General features: G+C 39.9%; 2 protein-coding genes across 8 annotated transcripts in view; one reads left to right on the top strand and one right to left on the bottom strand.

Annotated features, from left to right (window-relative positions):
- The first annotated feature begins 7,913 nt into the window (after positions 1-7,913).
- Positions 7,914-22,857, top strand: part of LOC143846842 (uncharacterized) — a 40,412-nt gene continuing 25,468 nt past the window's right edge. For all 7 annotated transcript variants that reach the window (XM_077355427.1, XM_077355426.1, XM_077355424.1 and 4 more), the window contains exons 1-8: positions 7,914-7,965; positions 8,102-8,160; positions 8,354-8,412; positions 12,294-14,248; positions 21,350-21,403; positions 21,674-21,772; positions 22,201-22,344; positions 22,435-22,635. In XM_077355427.1, coding sequence (XP_077211542.1) covers positions 12,386-14,248; positions 21,350-21,403; positions 21,674-21,772; positions 22,201-22,344; positions 22,435-22,572 — 2,298 coding nt within the window. In that variant the 5' untranslated portion in view covers positions 7,914-7,965; positions 8,102-8,160; positions 8,354-8,412; positions 12,294-12,385 and the 3' untranslated portion in view covers positions 22,573-22,635. The remainder of the gene's footprint in view (positions 7,966-8,101; positions 8,161-8,353; positions 8,413-12,293; positions 14,249-21,349; positions 21,404-21,673; positions 21,773-22,200; positions 22,345-22,434; positions 22,636-22,857) is intronic.
- On the bottom strand, positions 9,961-10,527 carry LOC143891963 (uncharacterized). The gene has a single exon (XM_077396450.1). The coding sequence runs from the start codon at positions 10,525-10,527 to the stop codon at positions 9,961-9,963; it is 567 nt and encodes a 188-aa protein (XP_077252565.1).

Here is a 22,857-nt window from a genome sequence, read left to right as displayed (position 1 = left end):
ATACACAAGAGGGTGTTGTAAGTGGCAGAGTGGCCTTACTGCCTAATCCCTCAACGCCCGATCGTCCATTGATTTAGTATATTATATGTAAGGGAGAGTCGAATTTTCCAATTGTAATTTAGAATTTTTCATTGGCTGTTACAATTACCAATGTGCTGGCTGAGCAAATGGGGAGTCCAAATGGCTGACTGCAGCCCAAAGAAGGTGATATTTCTAAAATCGGCATGGCAGGTATTCAGGCCATCTTTCTTCAAATAAGCCGCAACGGTGGAGGGAAGGAACAGAGAGGAGGAATCAACAGGAGGACGACTCCATCCCTGTCAGGAAGAGTTGGTTGGGACACATGACTGAGATCATCGGGTCGAGTCTTGAAATGGCAAAAGAGCGCACACCCAGGTGGGGGAATTGATCCAGACACTCTGTTGGATGTGGCAAAAATGAAGGAGACATGAGCAGATGAAGAAGAGATTGAACGAGGAGAAAGGGGAATTTCTTTTCCGTTGGCAGAAACAGAGCCAATAAGATGATTGAATTCATTTTCTTTTGGCCGCCGTGAAAAAAATTCCATGGACCTTTGGATGCTGGAGAAAATTTGTGAAGGAAGCTTCCATCGAGGTGCCCCGGGGGACAATGTTTGGTGGTTATTTTGAAATATGGTGTCCTTAGAAATTCAAAGTGAAAGTGCGTAGTTGTGACATTTGAAATTTAAAGTTCCATGTGGAAGTTATAAGTAGTGGTGATATGTTCAAAGAGGAATTTGCTGCTGGAAAAAAACTGCAAGTTGTTGTGACCTTTGAAATTCAAAGTTCAAAGTGGAAATTACAAGTACTGGTGGCATGATCGAGGCGAAGTTGCTGCTGGAAAAAACTGCAGGCAGTTGTGACCTTTGAAATTCCAGGTTTTAGTAGTGGTGAGATGTTTTATTCAAAATTCAAAGAGGAAGTTCCTACTGAAAAATAAAAAAAGAACTGCCATAAACAGTTTGTTTGTGAGAGAAGTTTGGAGGCTAGGTCTCAGGTTGCTCAGCATTGGGTGGCTCCTCTTATTGGGATGTTCAAAATTAACTTCGATGGGTCGAGTTTTGGGAACCCGGGCCCAGCCGAGGTAGGCGGGTTATGTCGAGATGATTGTAGCGAAGTTGTATGGGCTTATTCTGGTCCTCTTGGGGTATGTGATGCCTCGGAGGCTGAGGTAAAGGCGGTATATCATGGTATTAAAAGACTTGATAGAGAGAGCATGGATCACATTATTGTGGAGGGTGATTCACTCAATGTAATTCGATGGTTGAAGGGGGCGGTGTTGCCTCCTTGGAGATTTTCATCTATCTTTGATGAAATAGATGATCTAATCTCAGGCTCTGCTATTGTTTTCAATCATGTTCTGAGATCTGCCAATGGGGAGGCAGATTCTTTGGCTAGGGGTGGGGTTAGTCGTATGACATTGGAGTGGTTTGACTTCCTCCCTCCTTGAGAGTTTTTTTGTATCTTTATTTTTATTGTTTCTCTTGTACTTTCGGGAGTGGTCCTCCTCGGCCCGCTCCCTTTTCTAATGAAATCATTCTACCATTTCAAAAAAAAAAAAAAAAGTTTGTGAGAGAAACTGTATAACGATATGGCTGTACGGAGAGAAGTGGTCTGATAATCAACACCAAACACGTCTTAGTTAGCATGTACTTTATTTTTTTCGCACAATGCTTTTACTTTTTAGTATTTGTAGTTTCTTTCCAAGAATTGAAGACACGACGAAATGGATTCATTGTCTCATGTGAGCATTTCTCTTTAATTCCCTGTCTTGTTTGTGTTGTTTTATCAAGAGGTTAATCAGATACCTATTGATCTCTAGTCGTTTGCATTCTGCGTGCATTGACACTGTCGTTTGCATTATGTGCGCATCAACGTTTAACTCGAGTCGTTTACCTTCTGTGTGTATCGCCATTAAAAACCATCACTTTGGCATCACGTCATATATGAAACCTTCTGCCTTTAAAGACATTAGGGTCCACGGAAGAAGTAATGTTCTCCTATTCTTCTCAATCACTTGAAATCCAATCCCAGCTGAAACAATTTTAGGTTTAATATGGTGTATCCTAAAATCTAGGTTTTAGCTTATAAAACCCAAGTTTTAGCTTGTAAAATCCAAGATTTTACAATCCAGGATGCTTAAGAAATTCTACTATATATTATAGACTCGCATTCTTGGCCATGCATGGTGTAAATGGAGGGCCCCACCCTATGCACCGGCTTTGAGTGGAGTTGGTGGGACCTACCTATCGAAACAATGTAAAATGGTGGGGCCCTTGTGGATTTGGATAGAGATTGTGGGCTCACTTGGTAGTATATATGATCCGGCCCACCATATGCATGGGTTTGGGTAGAGATGGTGAGCCCTGCCATCTCCAAAACTGAGGTGTAAAATGGTGGGCCCCACCCATTCTATGTTATGTCATATGCGTGTAAAATAATGTGGTCGCCTTATTAAAACAATGATGGCACATCTATACTATGCATGACTTGTAAAAAAATCCACTCTAGAAAAAAATCCTGCAAAAAATATGTGGACTGCCGCGACATGTGTGACTGCTCTCATATGCAACAGCCAGCCGTGAAATGCCTTTCTGTGCTGGTCCCTTGCAAATCTCATATTATAGATAAGGAATGCTTAGTCAGCTGTGACACATTGAGATCCAAAGCTAGGGCTATCAAGTGGAAGGTCTGGATTAATCAAAAGTGGGACCCACTATGCCACAGAGGGCGTGACACATTGAGAGAGAGAGAGAGAGATTGTGGCTTAAAATTAAGGAGTGATTAAAGCAAAGAAAATAAAAGGCAATGCCAAGGTGAAGAGATGGGATTGGGAATGCTTGGAAGGTAAGGAAGAGAGATAGTGTGTGGTATATTAAGGAAAGAAAATGGAAATCCGTAGTACTAAATTTTGATGATGGCACTAATCACTTTGTATTACACTTTTTGACCGCTGCGGAGAGGTTTTTTTGTAGTTTTAATAGCATCGGACAGCTGGTTAGAAAGGTGTAAGGTGAAGAGAGTAGTGTCATTGTCGAAATAGGGTAGTGCAGATAGTGGTCCTTAACAAAAATATGAAAAGGGGGCTTTTACGCTCCCTCAATATCAGTATGACGATGCAATAGTTGTTGCACCGACGATGGAGAATTTAGGGATAGTTGGATTGTTGCTAGTTTCGCAAAGAGACATTCACAGATAAGATGAAAAAATAGGGAAGGATAAACAATAAAAATCCCCCTCCGCAGTAATGTATGGACTCGTCGGTTTGTCAATCACACAGGGAGGGTGGAGAGGATATTGAAGTTATAAGTAGTCGTAAATGAGATTCTTTGCGACAAGTCAGATTTGCTTCTGAATATTCTCATTAATCTGATTCTACCCATTTTAATCGGGAGAGAACCATAAGCCTTGTCCCATACTACTTACGGTTATATATTATTAATTGCTATTCTAAGATGCAAATCATTGTGCCATGCTATACACATTTAATTATCAATGCAATTTACATGTCAGGAGTAAGCCCATTAACTACACCAACATACCAGTAGGACGACGCAGTGGCTATTTCACTGACATTCAAGAATCTTGGGATAGTTGGATTATTGCTAGTTCTGCATAGAGGCGGCGTTCATGAAGATGGTGAAAATATTGCATAATAAATAAAGGGGAGTGATAAATTGACTCCCCATGTGTCTTTCTCTCTCCTCTAGGTTAGAGAGAGAAAGAGGGGAGAGATAGACACATGGGGAGTCGATTTATCACTGCCCTAAATAAATAAATAATCTCCTTCTCAGTAGTTACGAGTTACGTAATGACTCATCAATTTTTGGCAACTACTCTTAAAAGGCTTCCTCCACATTTTTAGGTGCAACAATGAAAAAGGGCAAAAATAAAAGGGAAACGATATATGCGCCCCTTTTGATCACTAGGAACACCCCCTGTCAGTGTATCAATGACAAAAGAGGGGCTGTTGTACTTATGTCAGAAGAATCCAATGCCCCTGATTGCCACAAACACTGACAGGGGGTGTTCCTGGTGATCAAAAGGGCAGATATATCACTTCCCAAATAAAACATCTGTTCAGCAACTTATACCTCGAAAGCTTGTTTCCCCATTTTTCGCATTTTATGTGCTTAGAAAATGGGATTATTCGTAGGAAGTCAAAGTCGGTACCGAAGATTCTTATTAATCTGTTTCTACCCATTTTAGCTGGGAGATAGTAAAAAAATCTTGCCGAACACATCCGTACTAATTATTGTTCTATATTATTAATTGTTATTCCGACTTGCAAATCGCAATATGCTATACGCATCTAATTATTGGCACAATTACTAGCCTCACTCTTACATGTCCATATTGAGCCCACTAACTACACCGACCATATTAGTATCGTGCATTTGAGAATCCTTTCACATACAACCGATGGTCATGAAGTAGGGGTGGCAACGGGGCGGGTCGGGGCCGGATGTTGGGGTCCCCTTCCCCTTCCCCTCTGCGGGGAATTTTCCCCCTCCCCTTCCCCTTCCCCTCTGCGGGGATGGTGGGGAATCCCCCTCCCCTCCCCGCGGGGAATATCTAATCCCCTTCCCCTTCCCCTCCCCGCATCCTTCAGGGACAAAATCCCCGCCCCGCCCCCTCTTTGGAACCCAACCAAACCAGCAAACAGAGCTTCTTTCTTCTACGTCCATTACAGACAATATTGTGATGAATGCTATGATTCTATTCATGTGATCAACAAACAGATAGACAAAATCAGAAATGCATGGATGAGACAAACAAACATAAATAACAACAGGACCTCATCTTTCAGCAATTTTCTGCATAAATTATGGAATGATAAATAGGAAATGAGCACCAGGATTACCTTCATTAACAGGCAGCCAATGTGCAAAAAGTAACTATTTCAGTAGTCACAATGAACTTTAAAAGTCCATAAGTGGGCGCTCACACACGCAAAATAATGTTCATTAGTTCATTCTGTATAGCATGTTAACCCCCAGATGAGCATGAGAAATGAGAATGGAGAAGAGAACAAAATCAACAAATGACTTATTTCTTTAACTGCAATTCAGTCTAGTGCTGACATGAAACAAATTTCTAGTAGCTAAATTTTTCTTGTTGAAAATTAAAACTTGCAATCCAACCCTAAAATTCTGTTGGCACTACGATTTTTTGATAATTGCATACACTCAGCATCTCAGGCTCTCAGCTTGTCTTTATTATTTCAACATCTGTGAAAAGGTTATTATAGTTCCCAAAATGCTCTCAGAAGCTAATTAAAAGGAAAAGACAAGCTAAGTTTATGTTTGGGGGAATCTTGTAGCCGATCCACAGAGTTTCTAGTAGTTTTCCTTAAAAAAACACTTAAAAATTTACAAAAAAATGGCATTGATTAGCGGGGCGGGGACAACTCCATCCCCTTCCCCTTCCCCTCCCCGCACCGGGGAATTTTTATATTCCCCTTCCCCTTTCAAATCGGGGAATCCCCTCCCCAAACGGGGCGGGGCGGGGCGGATCCCCGCTTTTTCGGGTGAAATTGCCAGCCCTATCATGAAGAGTGTGAAAAATAATGCAAAATTAAAAAAAAATCCCCTTCTTAGCATTTACGTAGGGACTCAATAGTTTTTGGCAATCATTCTTAAAAAGGCTTCCCCTTCTTTTCTAGTTTCAAAAAATGAGAAAAGCCAAGAAAAAAAAATACTAATTAGCAACTCCTACCCCCAAAAGCCTTTTCTCCATTTTTTGCCTTTAAGAGAGTGTTCGGCAACAATTCTTTTCCAGGATTCTCCCGGTTTATTAGATGCCGAGTATGACAAAATGAAGAATTATCGAAAACCTCATTCGGCTACGGACTCAAGTTGGGTCCGTTTCCAAGTTTCCATCTTTTGTTTCGGCTAAAAGTAGAGATTTTTTGGAGCGACTAAGACTAGCTTCCGATGATTCTTGTGAGTCCATTTCCGCCCGACTAATTAGGCAAGAATGAGAAGTATTGCCGAACACTCTCTACCATGTTTAATAAATGAGATTCTTTCACGGAAAGTCAGAGTCGCTTATGAAGATTCTCATCAATCATTTCTACCCATTTTTTGTCGGGAGAGAATCAGAGGCTTTCTGAATACGCCAATATGAATTATTGTACCATGCTACACTTTTAATGATTGGTCTAACTAGTACATGTCAAGAGTGTGCCCGCCACTTGCACCGACCGTATCAGTACGATGACGCAATAACTGTTGCACTGATTCAGGAATCTAGGGATAGCGGGATTATTGCTAATTTTGCAGACAGGTTCACTGAGAGGGTTAAAAACAAGATAGAATAATAATAATAAAACAAATCTCCTCCGCAGTTCCCCAGAGAGTCATCGGATTGTTAGTTCCGCAAGGAGGGTGGAAAGGATATTGGAATCTTAGCTCTGCCTGAGATTTTTGAATCCATATTCTTCCCTTTCCACCATCCCAGAGTGATCGATAAAATCACCGATCACTTGCCGGTCTTGAAATATTTTCCTTTATTATCAACTTTCAAAAAAAAATATTTTCCTTTATTATCCATATTCTTCCTTTCCCCCTACTTTTTTACTTGCAACGAACGAGAAAAGCCAAAAATAATAATAAAAACATTTAGCAACTCCTACCCAAAAAAACCTTTTCTCCGATTTTTGCCTTTAATGTGCTTGAAATGAGATTCTCTGTAGAAAGTCAGAGTCGCTTCAGAAGATTCTCATTAATTCATGTGCCTGAACACACCCGTACTAATTGCTGTACTACTGTGCAATTAGTACATGCCAATATCGTGCTCGCTTATTGCACCGACCATATCCAGTACGACGGTGCAATAGCTGTTGCAACGACGTTCAAGAATGCAGGGATAACTGGATTATTGCTAGTTTCGCAGAGAGACGTTTACAGAGAGGATTAAAAACAAGATAGAATAAAAAAAACAACTCCTCCGCACATACTGAGAGACTCATTGGTTTGTCAGTCCCGTAAGGATGGAAAATCTTAGCTCCGCCTTGAAATTTTTGTATCCATATTCTTCCTTTTCCGCCTCTTTGTGACCAATAAAATCCCCGAACTACGTCGGCCCTGAAATATTTTCTTTTATTATTTATTTTCATTCACCTTATTTTTTAACCTTCCATTTGCACCATATAAAAACTCCCATCTATAAAACTCACTACTCAAGTGATGGTAGCAGTCCAATCGTAAATTTCTAGGGTGGGAGGTCCACAAAATTAACGGTTAGATCGCATATACAGTTTGAATTGTATAGTAGGATGGCGTGTGATGGGATATTATACTCCAACCGCGAAGATCAGTAGTAGAAGAATATGAAGACACAGTGACAGCAGGGAACGAAAGGACGCACGCAGGGATTCGGCGTGAGAGGCGAGCGATATTTTAGCGGGCAAGGGGAGGTGTTGGACTCAATTTTTGCCATTTCTGATTGGTAAATGGACCCCTCATGACAGGTGCATTGCTACTTCTGCTCATTTTTCTCTTTTTAACCCCCTCTCTTTTCTCATTTTTCCGTCCTCGAGATATGCTGCATGCAGAATCTCTCTCTCTCTCTCTCTCTCTCAATCTCTAGGGTTTGTTGTTTTGATCTGTTGATTTTCGCCTTTCTTTTCTCAGCAGATGAGCATCATCAACACCGATGCTTTTGTGTAAGGATTAAGGAAAGGTAATTCTTTTGAAATCTTCCGAGTATAGTCTGGATCATCTCAATATTATCTGGTGGATTTTTTATTTTCTGTTTTACTTATTTTATATGTTAGTAATTAGGTTCTGATGTTTTTGGTGCCTTTGTTTGTTCTTCTTCTGTTATTTTTTTGGTGATCTATTGATCATGCATGCATTGGGTGACATCTGATGAAGTGAGGTTTAAATCCTTAATAGCGATTGAAGTTTGGTTTTTCAGGTTGAGGGTGAGAGTTGAAAAGGTAGTCTTATGAAACTTGTTGGATTTTTTTTCCTCTCCTGTTATTTTTTCTGATATGGTGGCTACTATTGATCATGCATACTTTGTAGCTTACATTAGATCATATACATCTGCTGAAGTGATAGAGTTGTTTGCAGGGTTCATAGCAATTGAAGTTCGGTTTTTCTGGCTAAGGTTGAGGGTCAGTGTTGAAAAGGTATTATTATCGAACTAGTTGTATTTTTTTTTTCAGTTATTTCCTCTCCTGTTATTTTTTCTGATCTGTTGGCTACTATTGATCATGTATGCAAACTTTGTAGCTTATACTAGATAGCATCTGATGCATGCATACTTTGTAGCTTATATTAGATCACAGCGGTAACATCTGATCAAGTGATGGTTGTTTGCAGGTTTAATAGCCATTGAAGTTTGGTTTTTCTGGCTAAGGTTGAGGGTCAGTGTTGAAAAGGTAAATTTGTTGGATTTTTCCCCTGTTATTTCCTCTGCTGTTATTTTTTTCTGATCTGTTGGCTACTATTGATCGTGCATGCATACTTTGTAGATTATACTAGATCACATCTGATGCATGCATACTTTGTAGCTTATATTTGATCACATCGGTGACATCGGATGAAGTGATGGGTTGCTTGCAGGGTTAAGGACCTTGAAGTTTGGTTTTTGCTCATCCGGGTTGAGGGTGGAAGTTGTAGAATTCCATATTGTATTGAAGGTGAATTTGGTGGCCATGCATGCATACTTTGTTCGAACTGCATTTAGGTTGTCATTGCCATTGAGAAAAGTTTAGCTTTTAATAGTTTATTTCAATTTGTAGCTTAGATTAGATGGTAACATCTGATGTAGTGATGGGGTTGTTTGCAGGGTGAAAGTTGTTGGATTCAGTATTGTATTGGATTAAAGCTGAATAACACAATAAGAAGGAAAGAAAGAGAAAGGAATCACAATAAGAAGGAAAACACAATAAGAAGGAAAGAAAGAGAAAGGAATCACAATAAGAAGGAAAACACAATAAGAAGGAACGAAAGAATAAGAAGGAAAGGAAGAAACAGAACAATTCAGAAGGAAAGAAAGAAACAGATCCTGAAAAACAATCCTAAACCAATCCTTGTCCTAGTCTTCAAATCCTGAAAAACACAATAAGAAGGAAAGAAAGATTTAAAAGAAACAAAACAATTCAGAGTTTTTGTCAATTGACGCACAGACAATAAACTAATAGGAAATTGAGGAACATAAAGAACTGAAGAAAAACAGAGGTCTTTAGAGATCAGAACTACACCAACCCCACAGACGGTTGATGTAGTACCATCTGCTAAAGTAACAGTATGAGGTGTACTAGACGATGCTGATTGGAAAGAAGTAAGTAGTTTGAATTACCCGTCATGTGATGGGATGCCCCTGAATCAATGAGCCACGATCCAGAAGCATTGCTAGAAAGAAAACAAGATGAGCTACCTGGCTGGGCAAAAGTGGCAGTGGGCTGCTTGCCTCGATCACTTAGGTGCACAAGTTCTTCATACTCAACTCGGTCAATCATCACAGAGTCTCGCTGAACCAAAGGAGCAGGAGCAGAAATAGGTGGCAAAGCAGGGGGAGCAGATCCTGTAACAGAGGCATGGGGGTGGCTATCAGATGTAGCAACAGAAGCGGTGGTAGACTGGGATGGATGAAGCTCCGGATGTAAATCATAACAATAATCAATAATGTGTCCCTCCATACGACAGTGGGAACAATATCGAGACCTACGGCCCCCTGAATCATGACAACGGCCACGGCTACCTCCATCTCGTCCACGGCCAAGCCTAGTAAAACTACGACCACGATCTCCCCCAGTGGATGTGGCCAAAGCGGATCCATTTAGAGGACGATCACTGACTGTTACAGTTCTCATATGCTGTACTCAAGAAAATGCCTCAGAAAGAGATGGAAGGGACCCAGAACTATAAATCTGCTGTCTCATCTGAAGATAATCCGATTCTAAAGAATCAAGATAGCGAACCACTCATAGTTTTTCCTGACGCTCCACAAGGACGATAGGATCGACCGTGAAAGGCACTAGTGTGTCAAGCTGCTGGCACAATGAAATATATGAGCTGTAATGATCTATTGTGGACATGTCACTATGCTGAAATTTAAACCAATCTGAGAATAGATCACACATGCGAGTAATGTTATCTGCTCCTGAATACAAAATCGCAGCTTGGTCCCAGACTTCCTTAGATGAATCAAGATACATCATATTAGCAGCAAGTTGCGAATCCATACAACTCCATAAGAAGGATCTAATCACTGCATTCTCTTGTTCCCACTCGGCATAAGTGGGATCTTTCACATCTGGAGGAGACTGCTCAAGAAAACGAACCCTGCCTCGACCCAGAAGATATATACGAACTGCCCTCTTCCAAGGAGGATAATTATTCCCATCAAGACGAATAGAGGTCATTTGGAGAGGAGACTCTAAGTGGGCCTCCATATGAGAATAGCTCATGGAGGGAACCGTAGATGAAACAGGAGTCCCATCAACTTTAAGGGAGGCCATCTGCTGCGAAGATGAATCAGCATGATTCATGACGCAACTAACAACAAGCTGCAACAATGCTATCACCAACTAACACCAACAATAAGTACCACCTATGTAAGCAATCACTAACAGTGAGCATCTGCTACTCTTTCACAAAAATGCTTCCAACACATCCACCAACAGTGGAGCAGTCACCAACAAACAACCACCATAATGAAGGTGACAGAACCCATGTAAGATGACAATACCTCCCACACATCCACCAACAATCAACCAATTAACACTTCGGTCTCACGGCAATAATCAACAACATCCAACACAATACCCACCAGCAGTAGATAAGATGACATCAACACATCAACAACCATCTACCTCACCCTCCAACAGGACCACACACAAATGAACCAGCCAAGAGATCACAAGGTGAAACATCTACCAACCACGGAGAAACCAACAATTAATAACCCCACCACTTCCACGAAACCATCAACAAATCAATCACCACAAGAAAATACCAATAATAACCCTCGCATAAGCCATCAATAACAAGACAAAGAGAGTGGCAAACTTGTTTAGATCATGAAGAAGAGCCAAATAGGGGCTGATTTGGTCACAAAGGAAAACCGGTATGGTGGAAACACAAAATAGAAAGAACTAGGGTTAGGGTTTTAAAGGGATTACAAACGGGTTTTAGGGTTTAGGGTTGTCAAATGACCAAGCGAGGGGGGCGAAAATATAGAGGGGGTGGACGGGAGGGTTTGGCTAGGGTTGGGGTTACATAGGTGATGTGGTTAGGGCTAGGTTTAAAAACCTAAAAAAGAAGAAGAAAGAATTGAAAAAATGAAAGGGAAAAGAAGGGTCTGCGGTTTTAGGGTTTAGAATTAGATAAGGTACCTTTTAGGGAGGATCTTCCTTGAGCTCTGATACCATGTTAACTGAGAGAGAGAGAGAGAGAGAGAGAGAGAGAGAGAGAGAGAGAGAGAGAGAGAGAGAGAGAGAGAGAGAGAGAGAGAGAGAGAGAGAGAGAGAGAGAGAGAGAGAGATGTTGGTCTCTCCACACACGGTATATTATTCTTATATTTGTGTGTGTGACTGAAATGACCTAAATGCCCTTTAGGCCTGTGAACATATTTAACATATTGGAATGCCCATTTTTGAGAGGTGGAAATAAGATTGATAGTCTCTAATCTACATTGCATAGAGATGGAGCGCCAAGTCCTTACGGATTTTGCCTTGACTTTCTCCAAGATTATTGGAAGTGATGAAATTTTACGATGGATTCTACTAGTTCTAAGTACAAATATGTATGCCATCTTCATTGCTTTAATCGCCAAAAATGATGGGGCAAGAGGAAATATAGACCTATCCATTCAGTGAGCACATATATAAGATATTTGTATAAGTCCTATTAGTATGAATCCGAAATGTTTTTAAAAAAAAAGAAAAAATTCTCGCATGTGACTTGATCATTTTATATTCTATTCTGAAAATTGAAGGTTGAAAAAGCTTTGAGCCTGCAAGTATTTTCATCCTGTGATTTCTGCTTCACATTTATAAATAGCACATTCTTTTGTTCAGTAGTTCTCCACTGTATTTTTTATTTTTGTAGTTCACTCTACAGTCTCAGTGTATACTTCTAAAGATATGCTTCTGATCCTTCTGATTCCCTTTCTGTTTCCTGCCTATTTGAGATCTTATGGTTTCTCATAAATTCTCTGTTTCCAAATTGCATAGCTTTTTACATTTATGTTTTGGTTTTGGTTTATGTGTCGTGTGCTACCATCCTGAGCTTCTCAACTATTCCTTTTTCACAGGTTGCATAATTTGATTTCTACAGAAGAAGTATTATACGTGACCCACTACTTACCTTTTACACAGTTTTCAAGGGAAAAACATATCAGCCCTGATGCAAGGGCAAAGGAGTATGGTTCAGTCCTTAACTGAAACATTTGAAATTGACCATGGGTCATCCTCGAATAACACTGCCAGGGATCTGCAACTCTCTTGGAATAACCTGCTAAATGATTTTAATCATGATAGTGGAAACTTGAATAGCTGGAATCTTGATGGATCGAGCTCTGGTGATCACACATCAAACCAGCCCAGCAATGATGAAGCGAACATTGTTTCCTTGGAAAGTGAGAATATAAACCTTAATAGCAATCAAGCTGCCAATGAACCATGGCTATTACAAAATTCTAATTCTGATGATATTCCTCAGAGTCAAAACCTCAATTCGGGGTTTGTTGCGAATAGTGGCCAGGTCATGGAAGCAGGTATATCTCCTCATCCTGACAAACCAGGTGGATCACAAACTGAGCAGATTCCATCTCCTGGTGGTTCTACTGAAGGTGGAGATGGTCGACGTTTACCCTGCAAAAGGAAGGCCGTTGAGGGGGTTTCTGAGCATCCTTCTTTAGATGGAAGTTCAAGTTCCTTACAGCTAGCTGAGAACAATGTATGGCATGCCACTCCTGTACAGCATCTTTCTGGTGTCAATGGGGCAGGCATAACTTCTGACTATCATCATTGTTCAAGTAGTACAGCTGGGGATGAAGAAAATTCACACAGGAATTTTCGAATGAGGACTAATCCTCCACATCAACAAGATCCTGCCACATTTAATCTACGGCCCTCGGGGAATGCTATTATGCGTTCTCATGATTGGCGACCCATTTATTCGCCTTCTCGGCTTCTCCCATTTCATCCCTCCTTGGAATTGGGGTCAACGGCAACCATTCCAAGTTATCCTCAACGCCATTCTCTTGTGCCACATATTCCTAGTTTTCCTGCATCTACTGTGAACCCTTACCCATATTTTGGGGGTCCTAATCCACACCATTCTATTGTGCCACATATTCCCAGTTTATCAAGTTCTCCTGTTATTGTAGGGGAGAGACCGCCTTCTTTACAAGACGAAGCAAACACAAGTAGCATGCTGAGAAGAATCTTAGAGCATCCAATGTCTGTGCCAGCAACTGTGATGAGAAATTTGATGGAAGATCCAACACATTGGAGTTCGGTCAACGGGAATATAAGTGTCCCTGGAAACATTGCTTCTTCTTCTTATATTGGCTCCAGTTCTGTAGTCCGTCCTTCACCAAGTTCTACCTGGGTACCTCATCCGGGTCCTCCGGGACAGTATCCACGCATGTTATCGGCCAACAGGAATACAAGTGTACCTGGAAACATTGCTTATTCTTCTCGTATTGGCTCTAGTTCTGTAGTCCATCCTTCACCAGGTTCTACCTGGGTACCTAATCCAGGTCGTCCTGGCCAGTATCTGCACAGGTTACCAGAGGTTGTTCGATGGCCCATGTTTCCAACTTCTGAAACTGAGTCTCCAGCTCAAAGCAATGCTTTTCCTCCACTACATTCTGTACCTGGAAACATTGCTTCTTCTTCTCGTATTGGCTCTAGTTCTGTAGTCCATCCTTCACCAGGTTCTACCTTGGTACCTAATCCGGGTTGTCCTGGCCAGTATCTGCGCAGGTTACCCGAGGTTGTTCGATGGCCCATGTTTCCAACTTCTGAAACTGAGTCTCCAGCTCAAAGCAATGCTTTTCCTCCACTACATTCTGCTGATTCCACTTCATCACAAGAAATGGTGCTTCCATCTGGAGTTGGTCATCTGGGCAATCAGGGACATCCGCCATATCCGAGGCCATCATTCTGGATGGATAGACAAGGCGATGGTGTACTGGGAGTTCCCTCGTCATCACGTAGTCTGCCAGCCCCAGTAGCGAGAGGGAGGCCAACAGTATATGAGGTTCCTTCCTGAATTAATTGTTGCCTTTACACTAGTAATTGACTTGTCTGATTTCTATTTGATTTATCCATTGTGAAAAAACTTCTTCAAACATGATGCTCGGTCTGATAAATCATGAAATTTCCTAAGAAATTGAATCTGGTAAACTTGCCCAGATTTTCTGCACCGAAGAGTTATATTTTCTCATATATATCAGAATCCATCTCAACTTATGCACATTATTTTGGGGGCTATTTAAAACTCTTGTAATTCATTTGAAACAAGTGATATTGGTTGAAAAAGATCGTTAGACCCTTCCTATAACTTAAGAACTTAAAAGACACTTAAAAATTAAAATATGGGCCTTAGGATGGTCCCCATCACATTCATTCCTATATAGACATCTATTAGGACTCCACCCTGCAACATTCTAATTAACTTAAATCTAGAAATATAAAAACTGTTGGTGCCCAAAATTTTCCAATGGAACAAACAGGCCCCACACATTCATCCTAATGTTGCATGATATCACTTGTTGGGCCTATTTGTACCTACTTTTTGAATTCCCTATTGCTTCCTTTCTAATGATGTGTCTTAAGGACCGTGGGACTCATGGTTGGGGTTCCAATTAATCTGCATCATCACTTGCTAGTTGAGAAGAGCTTATCCTATAAGTTTTCGTATCTAAGTAGACCCCTATTAAAGCTCAATACTTATGGTTGTGGGGGTCCATTTCATTTGCATCATTACCTGCTGGCGTGTGTTAAGAACTAACATCTATACGACATCGTGATGATTTCATCAGCTAGCCTGTTTTGCTATTTTTTTTACTCTTTTTGTTGCTGACTTTTTGCTGAGGTGTTTTAAGAGCTGTGGGAACTTGTCACCCAATTAATTTGCATGAAATCTTCTCATACTGTAAAGGTTATGACTTTTTCTAGGCAACAACCTATTTTATCTTTATGTTGGATGATGGTGACATGGTATCATTGTTCATGTGGCTTCATGGAACATAGGACCATTGTCACCAAAACGTCTTGCCAAGCTAGGTTGGGTGAGTTCATACTGTTGGTCGTTCGGACTATCTGTAATTAGAGGTATTGAGAGCCTTAGAAAAGACTTTAATGGCATGTGAGAGCCTTAAAAAAACTTTAATGGCACGTGACACATGCTCTAGGAGGCATCACATGTGTAGGTTCTATGGTCAGCCCTAGACGTTGGGACTCGTTTCAAAAATTAACGTTCCCATTGGAAATAATATTATGGAAAGCTTATTTTATTTCATATTCAAATACAAGTAAAATCCCAAATTATTCCATAAATATTTTGGTTTAATTTGTTTAAGTCGCTCATATTTATGCACACTGATTTTCTGTTATAATAGTAATAGTTTATTTTAAGTTTTGAGATACAAATTTTACAAGCTGCTTATTCTACCTTAGTGATAACTTATCAAAATAAATTTTGCAAGGATTATGTCAACTTATTTTTTATTTTTTTAACTTCCTTGTTCAGAAGAAGAAATTTTATTCAATGGTATTAATTTCGTTGTCACCTTTCTTATATAATTATTGAGATGACATTTTATATAAGAAAATGTTCTCTGTTTACTTATAATTGTGTTTGAAAGGTTTACTTTAGAGTTTAGATATACTTGCCACAGCGGATATTGTAGTATATAGGAGAGTAACATTTTGGAGAAGGTATTGAGATATTATTCGTTTGACATTGGAATAGGTGGTGATTGAACAGTTTTCTTGGTGAGTAGATTTTCTTCCACATAAGCATATTTGCTCCAGCAATTTGGAAAGAATACAACAGTGGAATATTTCAAGACAAAAGGAGAGGACAGCGGTAAAGGGAAAAAAAATGTTGCATATCCTTCTAGGCTAAGTGTGAGGAGTTTAAAAGGCAAAGTTTCTCAATCGAAGATCACAGTCAAGTGGCAGCAGCCCTTCCTAGTCAATCATCTGAAGCTGGACTTTGATGACTAGTCTGATGTTAACCCGAGGCCGGAGTTTTGGTGTCTTTAGGGGGGATGGTGGGATTGGTGTTTTATGGTCTGGTTGGGTTGAAAAGTTCTAGCAAGGCTGAGGTTCTATCTCATTGCTTCACGGCTTAAGTAATTTACATTATTGGATATAGGGTCCCTTGTCTTGGAAATTGATTTGCACATTGCAACTAAAAGGCGGATTTCTAGGAGGCAGCAAAATCCTTGGGGACTGGCTGATCCAATAATCCAATATAGGAAGCTCTAGACATTTGTTCCTCTATATGGAATTTTGGATTATGTTTTCATCATGTGCTAAGGGAGGCGAATAAGGTGTAGGTCAGATAGTCCTCCATTTCTTGACTCGGGAATGTCCAGTCCCACCTGGCTCTCTATGAGATTATTTAAAGAGAACTTTTATCTAGTTTTTTGGAAGCTTCCTTCTCCCATAGTCACCATGAAGGAAATTCTCAAGCACATAGATATGCGATTTTTGGTGTAACTTGTACAAAGGCTGCTGTTTGGCATAATTTGCCTACTTTGTGATTTTAGTTTCTTTTTATTTTCTTTCTTGGCTGTTCTGGCCTTCTCAGGCCTCCCTTTTTTGGGTTCTATTTTTTATGAAATAACCTTTTCAACTAGCAATTGCTTGTGGGTGGTGATTTCATTTTTTTTTCCACTCACACACATCTTGTTTTTTTATATAATCAAGCCACTATCAATGTCTATGATTTAACGAATGCTTTGAATTTATTGCTGACACGGTCTTGCCGTGTCCGACACAACACACGTGTTGACACTCCTATGGACACTTTTAAATATATTGCCAGGACTGTTAGAGTTAATGTGGGTTTGTGGACACGTATTTGTCTAATAATCAATAATTTTATGTGTATGTACGCGTGGTGGTGTCTAGATTTTTAGATGTTGCCATGTCAGACAACTCATCCGTGTCAAAACTCGACACACAAATCCATTTCAACAAATTATGATTATATATACTTTCTATTTTAGCCGTGTCCCCGTTTCTAAATTTTCGGGGTTTGCCGTGTTCGACACTCCATGTCCGTGTCGACATGAGACACTCGTGTCCGTGTCCGTAAATCATAGATCGATGTTAAAAATCCCTAGCAATTGGTCTTGGGATTGGAGTAGGGCCTTGGTAATCCCCCCTTCGGTTTTTGTTCCTGATTGATCATTGGGACATTTGATCTTTCCCGAAGTTGTGAGATGAATGAATTTGGAACCCTGCTATTTCTAGGATGGAGTCTCAATGCTCTACATGCCTAAGAATGTTGCACTACAACCTAGAAAAAAATTGAATTTCCTTAATTAGGATATTCAAACTCAATAAAACTGATTCCAAATGCTTTTTTGCTTAGGTAAGATAGCAAGGTTGCAAAATCCTTGTCAACTTGTTAGATTGGAAAGGGGTATGGTTTTATTGCAATTCTGAAATTCGGAGGTGCTTGTGAACACAGACACAAGTGTCGCATGTCGACATTGACGCAGTGTTGGACACGGCAAACCCTCAAAATTTAGAAACGAAGACACGGCTAAAACAGAAAGTATCTATAATCATGATTTGTCAATGTAGATTCGTATGTCGAGTTTCAACATGGATACGAGTTGTCTGACGTGGCAATATCTAAAAATCTTGAAATGGTGACACAAACATACACATAAAATTATTGATTAACGCACATAAACGTCTCCACACGCCCACATTAACTCTAACACTGCTAGTAGTACATTTAAAATTGTCCAAAGGAGTGTCGACATGAGTGGACACTTGTGTCATGTCGGACACGGCAGGACATATGTGTCAGCATTAAATTCAAAGTGTTTACTAAATCATAGGACGGCACGCTGTAGAAGACTTGTGATAATTTTGTTCTTAACTGGATCCATATAATTGGCTTGTGCTATTATATTGGATGGAACCTGTGTTCAGTTCTTAACTTCCATGCTGGTAATTTTGTAAAGTTGATGGGTTATGTGACACAGGAACTTAGAATGACATGTTGGGTTTGAGATTGTTTGGGAGGCCTTGTTGTCAATGCTAATGTGTTTTGTGGGAGAGGACTGCTTGAGCACTTTTTCAAAACCCCAATAACCATTTCTTGGTGAGAAACAAAGACAGATAAGGATAAGACTTAGGTCATTTAGTTTGTGATGCTGAAACTGAGTGGGTTAGCTTTGGAGCCATCAAATTTTGACTGAGCCAGTGATTTTCCTTCGCATTGCATTTATTTGGAAAAAAAATATGACATTTGTTTCCACTCTGAGGGTGTCATGTGGATGGGCTTGGTTGTTGGTGTCATGTTGATGGGCTTGGTTGTTGGTGACACATTGATTGGCTTGGTTGTTGGTGACACGTTGATGGGCTTGTTTGTTGGAAATGGTTTCTTTGGCAATTTCAATTTGTGGTGACCAATCGAGTGGACAGTACAGAGTTGGGCCTGGTGCACAAGCCAAAGAAGAGAAGCAAGTTTTCTTTTGGATGATGTTTAAAACCATGGTGATCATGTCAGAATGGGAAGGCCTTCAGCTCGTAAGAGTGCCTTCAGCTCATAAGTGTTCCTCTTCTATGGCCATATGCTTGGTCTTGTAGCAAGCGGCATACAGATCTCTGTCACCCCAAATTTACGATAGTACAAGGCCTGTTCAACAAACTCCCACATTTTTTTAGCTCGAAACTTATTAGGGTACTCGGCTTGAAGCCGTAGGTTTTATCAATGATAACAGGGTTATACAAGGCGGGGACAGAGTCTGCCTTGCCTTGAAACATGCACACACACTCTAACTGATAAACTAACAATACAAAATATGAATAAAATCATTTGAATCATGCAGAAGGAATTCCAAAAGCATCACACCTAACACAACCTCTAGTAAGTCTAGGATGTCCCTTCCATTCTTTGTAATCTTTGTTATGTTGCAATTTGCAAGCTTCATTAGCAAGGACATCGGCAACACCAACATGCTTCCACATGCAAAAAAGTTCTCTAGTGCTCTGCTAACACGGCTGACAAGTTTAAGTGCCAGACCTGCACAATATTTCTCATCACCATCATCATCCCACAGTGTATGGGGGTATGTTTGGTTGCACAAATGCTCGGCATTCATTGGAATTTCAAATGCCAATGAATGCCGATTCCATGTTTGGTTGCCAATATTACATTGAAGTCCATTTGACTCCCCAACATGTTCTAGACATGATTATTGTTTTTTTTTTTTTTTTTTGCACTAATGTCCCTTCTCATCTTCCAACCAAATTGTAACTAAAAGTAAAAATTTTGGTAGAAGAATGGTGGAAAAGGTCTTGTCTTCTCTCTCTCTCTTCCCTATTTTTTTGGTAATGACACCCCTACCTTTTCCACTACTCTCCAAGAGAACTACCGCACAACCAAACACTACTTACCACTATTCCACTATTCTTCTAGACAAATTAAATGCTTGTCTCCTCCCCTTTGACTTCTTATTCTGTTACTCTCCGAGACACACCTGCGCAACCAAACAGAGCCTTATTAGGGTCATATTCTATGGTTGCAATTCTACCAGCTACGTCTTTTTCATTCCTTTATAGACGCTTATGACCTCCCGCCGTAATGATTCCTCTGGCATTAGCTTTACCAAAATGATGTTGTCACAGACGCTGGAACATGTATTCTAGACCTGATGGGAAATTCCCCTGTAGTCAAGAGATGCATGGTGTAACACAAATAACCAAAAAGATAAAGAACCTTTGTTATTGGATCCTCTATTTTTCCATCCAATTTATTTCGTTATAGTCACAAGGGATGGCTAGAAATCCATTATACTTCTATCTAAAGTGATGCTAAGTCACTTAAAATAGGTGCACTTTGCTCGGCCACATGATCAACATGTTTTGAGCTAACTGCATGTTGAGCGCTTAATCAATCGTGGTAGCTCGTTCCTCGAATCCTAGTAAAGAACTTCAAATCCGATTCTAAACTAAATGTGATATTCCATTCTGTCCCTTAGTAGCTCCTCTTAGTTGTACAAGGAGCATGCCCTAGGGGGCTGCTATGCTCACCGCCCTCTTGCATCATCACCTGAGCTTTGCTACCGCCTCACCCAGCTCCTACACCTATCACAAACTTGATTCATCATATGGGTGCTAAAGCAAGTTAGGCTTTACAAGGCCCTGAGGAAGCCAAAACACCCTCTCCTCACATATCCAAAGGCCCGCTTAACATTGGTGAAATAGATCCCACCCTCAAACGCTCATTTTCCTAGAGTTTCAAAATGATCCTCATTCCCGTTGCATTAAGAGCGGGCAAGACCTGTTTCGGTTGGACAGAATCGTATTTGGCAGCGGGTCTTTGGTTCAATCACAAAGTACTGGCCCCGTGTTACCTACGTTTGGTTTCAACTCCATTTGACCTCTATTGCTGTGATTCCCCGTGATAAGGTAGAGAGCCGAACCAACCCAAATTCAAAAGTACCATACTAATAAGGGCATTTATGGGCTAGCACCTTTATGTGATAGGGCGTTTGCAATGTTTTTCCTCTCCTGACGATCAACCAATTGATCTACGTGAATAGGGATGAGTGCCTCTTGGACAAATGACCAACTTCCTCTCATGGCTTGAACCAATTCATCACTTAGGAAGACAAGTGTAGTGAGGACTTGAGTTACGATACTTAGCTGACATTCATGAATAATTTCTAATGAAGTTCAATATATTTTAGCAGAAGGCATAGCTGCTCATTATCACACTTATTCAAAGGCTAATTCCATTTTCTATTGTCCTCAAGGCCACATTTCACAATGACCTATTGGAAGATCAAAATGTTGAGGATATTGACTTTTGGTTCTTCTCATTCATGTCTTCTGAGAAAATGTAGAAGTTTTACCAATGCCTTTTATCATTCTTGATGTGTATTTACACTTCTTCTTATAATTCTTCGGTTATCTGTTCTATTTGTACAACATATTTATGATTCGTAGGTGTTTTAATATATCGTGTAGTATCCTGCCATTTCAAGTTTGCAATGTTTGCATTTGTTCTTTTCAATTGTTTTTATGTATTTTTTTTTTTGTTTAACATTCTTGTTATTCTGGAAGTCTTTTGGTGCTTACAATTCAGTTTCATCTTCTACAGCAGATACGCTCGCTATTGGATCTCATGCAAAGAGGAGAGAATTTAAGAGTCGAGGTTAGTTATTTCAACTTCTATGTTTTACATGTGACTCGCATATAGCCAGTTCATCTATTTTATTTCTTGTTTCATATTAATATCCTTTTTAGTTAGTTGTTTAACCTATTATGTTCTGTATATGACTCATCTATCTAAGCCAGTCAAATCTATTTTATTCATTGTTTACTTGAATTAGAAGTGCAAAATTAATGACATGTTAACATCAAACTTCATGTTCTTTGAATATATCCACATCTGAAATCTTATGTGCTGATGATGTTGTGCCAGGATGTTCTAATCGTTTACCGGTCAGTATTTTATGGGGCCGCTGACGCCTACGATCGGCACAGAGACATGCGGCTTGATGCCAATAATATATCTTATGAGGTAAGCATAGTCACAAATATTTCTGATATTTTTGAAAATGTTGTGATATTTTGTTATATTTTTGATAAATCGACAAAATCCAAAATTTTATCGAGGTTCTGAAAAATACCGAGATAACTTCATATTTTATTTTTAGTGCAAAAATATCACAAAAAAATCTCGATAAATTCACGATATTATTTGTTGTTGTAATTTTTTTTGTTAAATTCTATGTTCCATATATTTTTAAATGTTTTATTTTCCCAGTTTATTTTCCCAATTAAAACCCAAAAATAACAAAAAAAATTAAAATATCCTGAGATACACCCTTCCCATGATATTCCAAAGAAAAATATTTGTTACTGTGGTGGCAAGGACAAGAAGCCATCGCATGGTTTTTCCATGAAATATTCATTCACACTGAGCATTCTTGATGATTGAATTTTCAGGAGTTTTTGGCCCTGGAAGAACAATTAGGAAGCGTAAGCACGGGATTGAGTGAGGAAACTGTTTTGAAGTTCCTGAAGCAGCAAAAGTATGTGTCAATTCCAGTAGATGCATCACCCGAGGTTGAACCATGCTGTGTTTGTCAAGTAAGTCACTTGAAAAATATTCGTTGTTTGATTTTTTTACTCTAACCATTTTCAAATCTAGGCCCATTTTTCCTACAATCTGTTTCTCAGGAGGAATATGTTGAAGGGGACGAGCTTGGAAAGCTGGACTGTGGCCATGACTTCCATGCTGCTTGTATCAAACAGTGGCTGATGCAGAAGAATGTATGCCCATTGTGTAAAACAACGGCTCTGGTTACTTTAGATTAAAGGCCTGACTCATCTCAGAGCGTGAGGAAGAGAGAGTAAAGGAAATAAAGAGGGCAGATGACTGTGAGTTTGTTCGTAAAAACCTTCTTGCCTATTCTTTATTGAATCCAGTTCCTTGGTGGATAATATCTCTGTTTAAGACTGTTAACTAACCAACTTCTCCAAAAGCTTAAGTTGTTGGAGAAAGGCGTTATTTATCTTTTATACTTTAACACTCCCCCGCACGTGTGGCTCACTTGGCAAAAACGTGGCACATGTGGTCCCACTTTGGGCCGACCTTCGCAT

Source organism: Tasmannia lanceolata, unplaced genomic scaffold, assembly GCF_043159265.1.
Source record: "Tasmannia lanceolata isolate RefF3 unplaced genomic scaffold, GAP_Taslan_0.1 ptg000015l, whole genome shotgun sequence".
Lineage (NCBI taxonomy): Eukaryota > Viridiplantae > Streptophyta > Magnoliopsida > Canellales > Winteraceae > Tasmannia > Tasmannia lanceolata.
This window is presented reverse-complemented; position numbering and strand designations above follow the sequence as displayed.

Coding starts and splice junctions, on each gene's coding strand:
- LOC143891963 (XM_077396450.1), bottom strand. CDS start 10,527: ATGAATCATGCTGATTCATCTTCGCAGCAGATGGCCTCCCTTAAAGTT.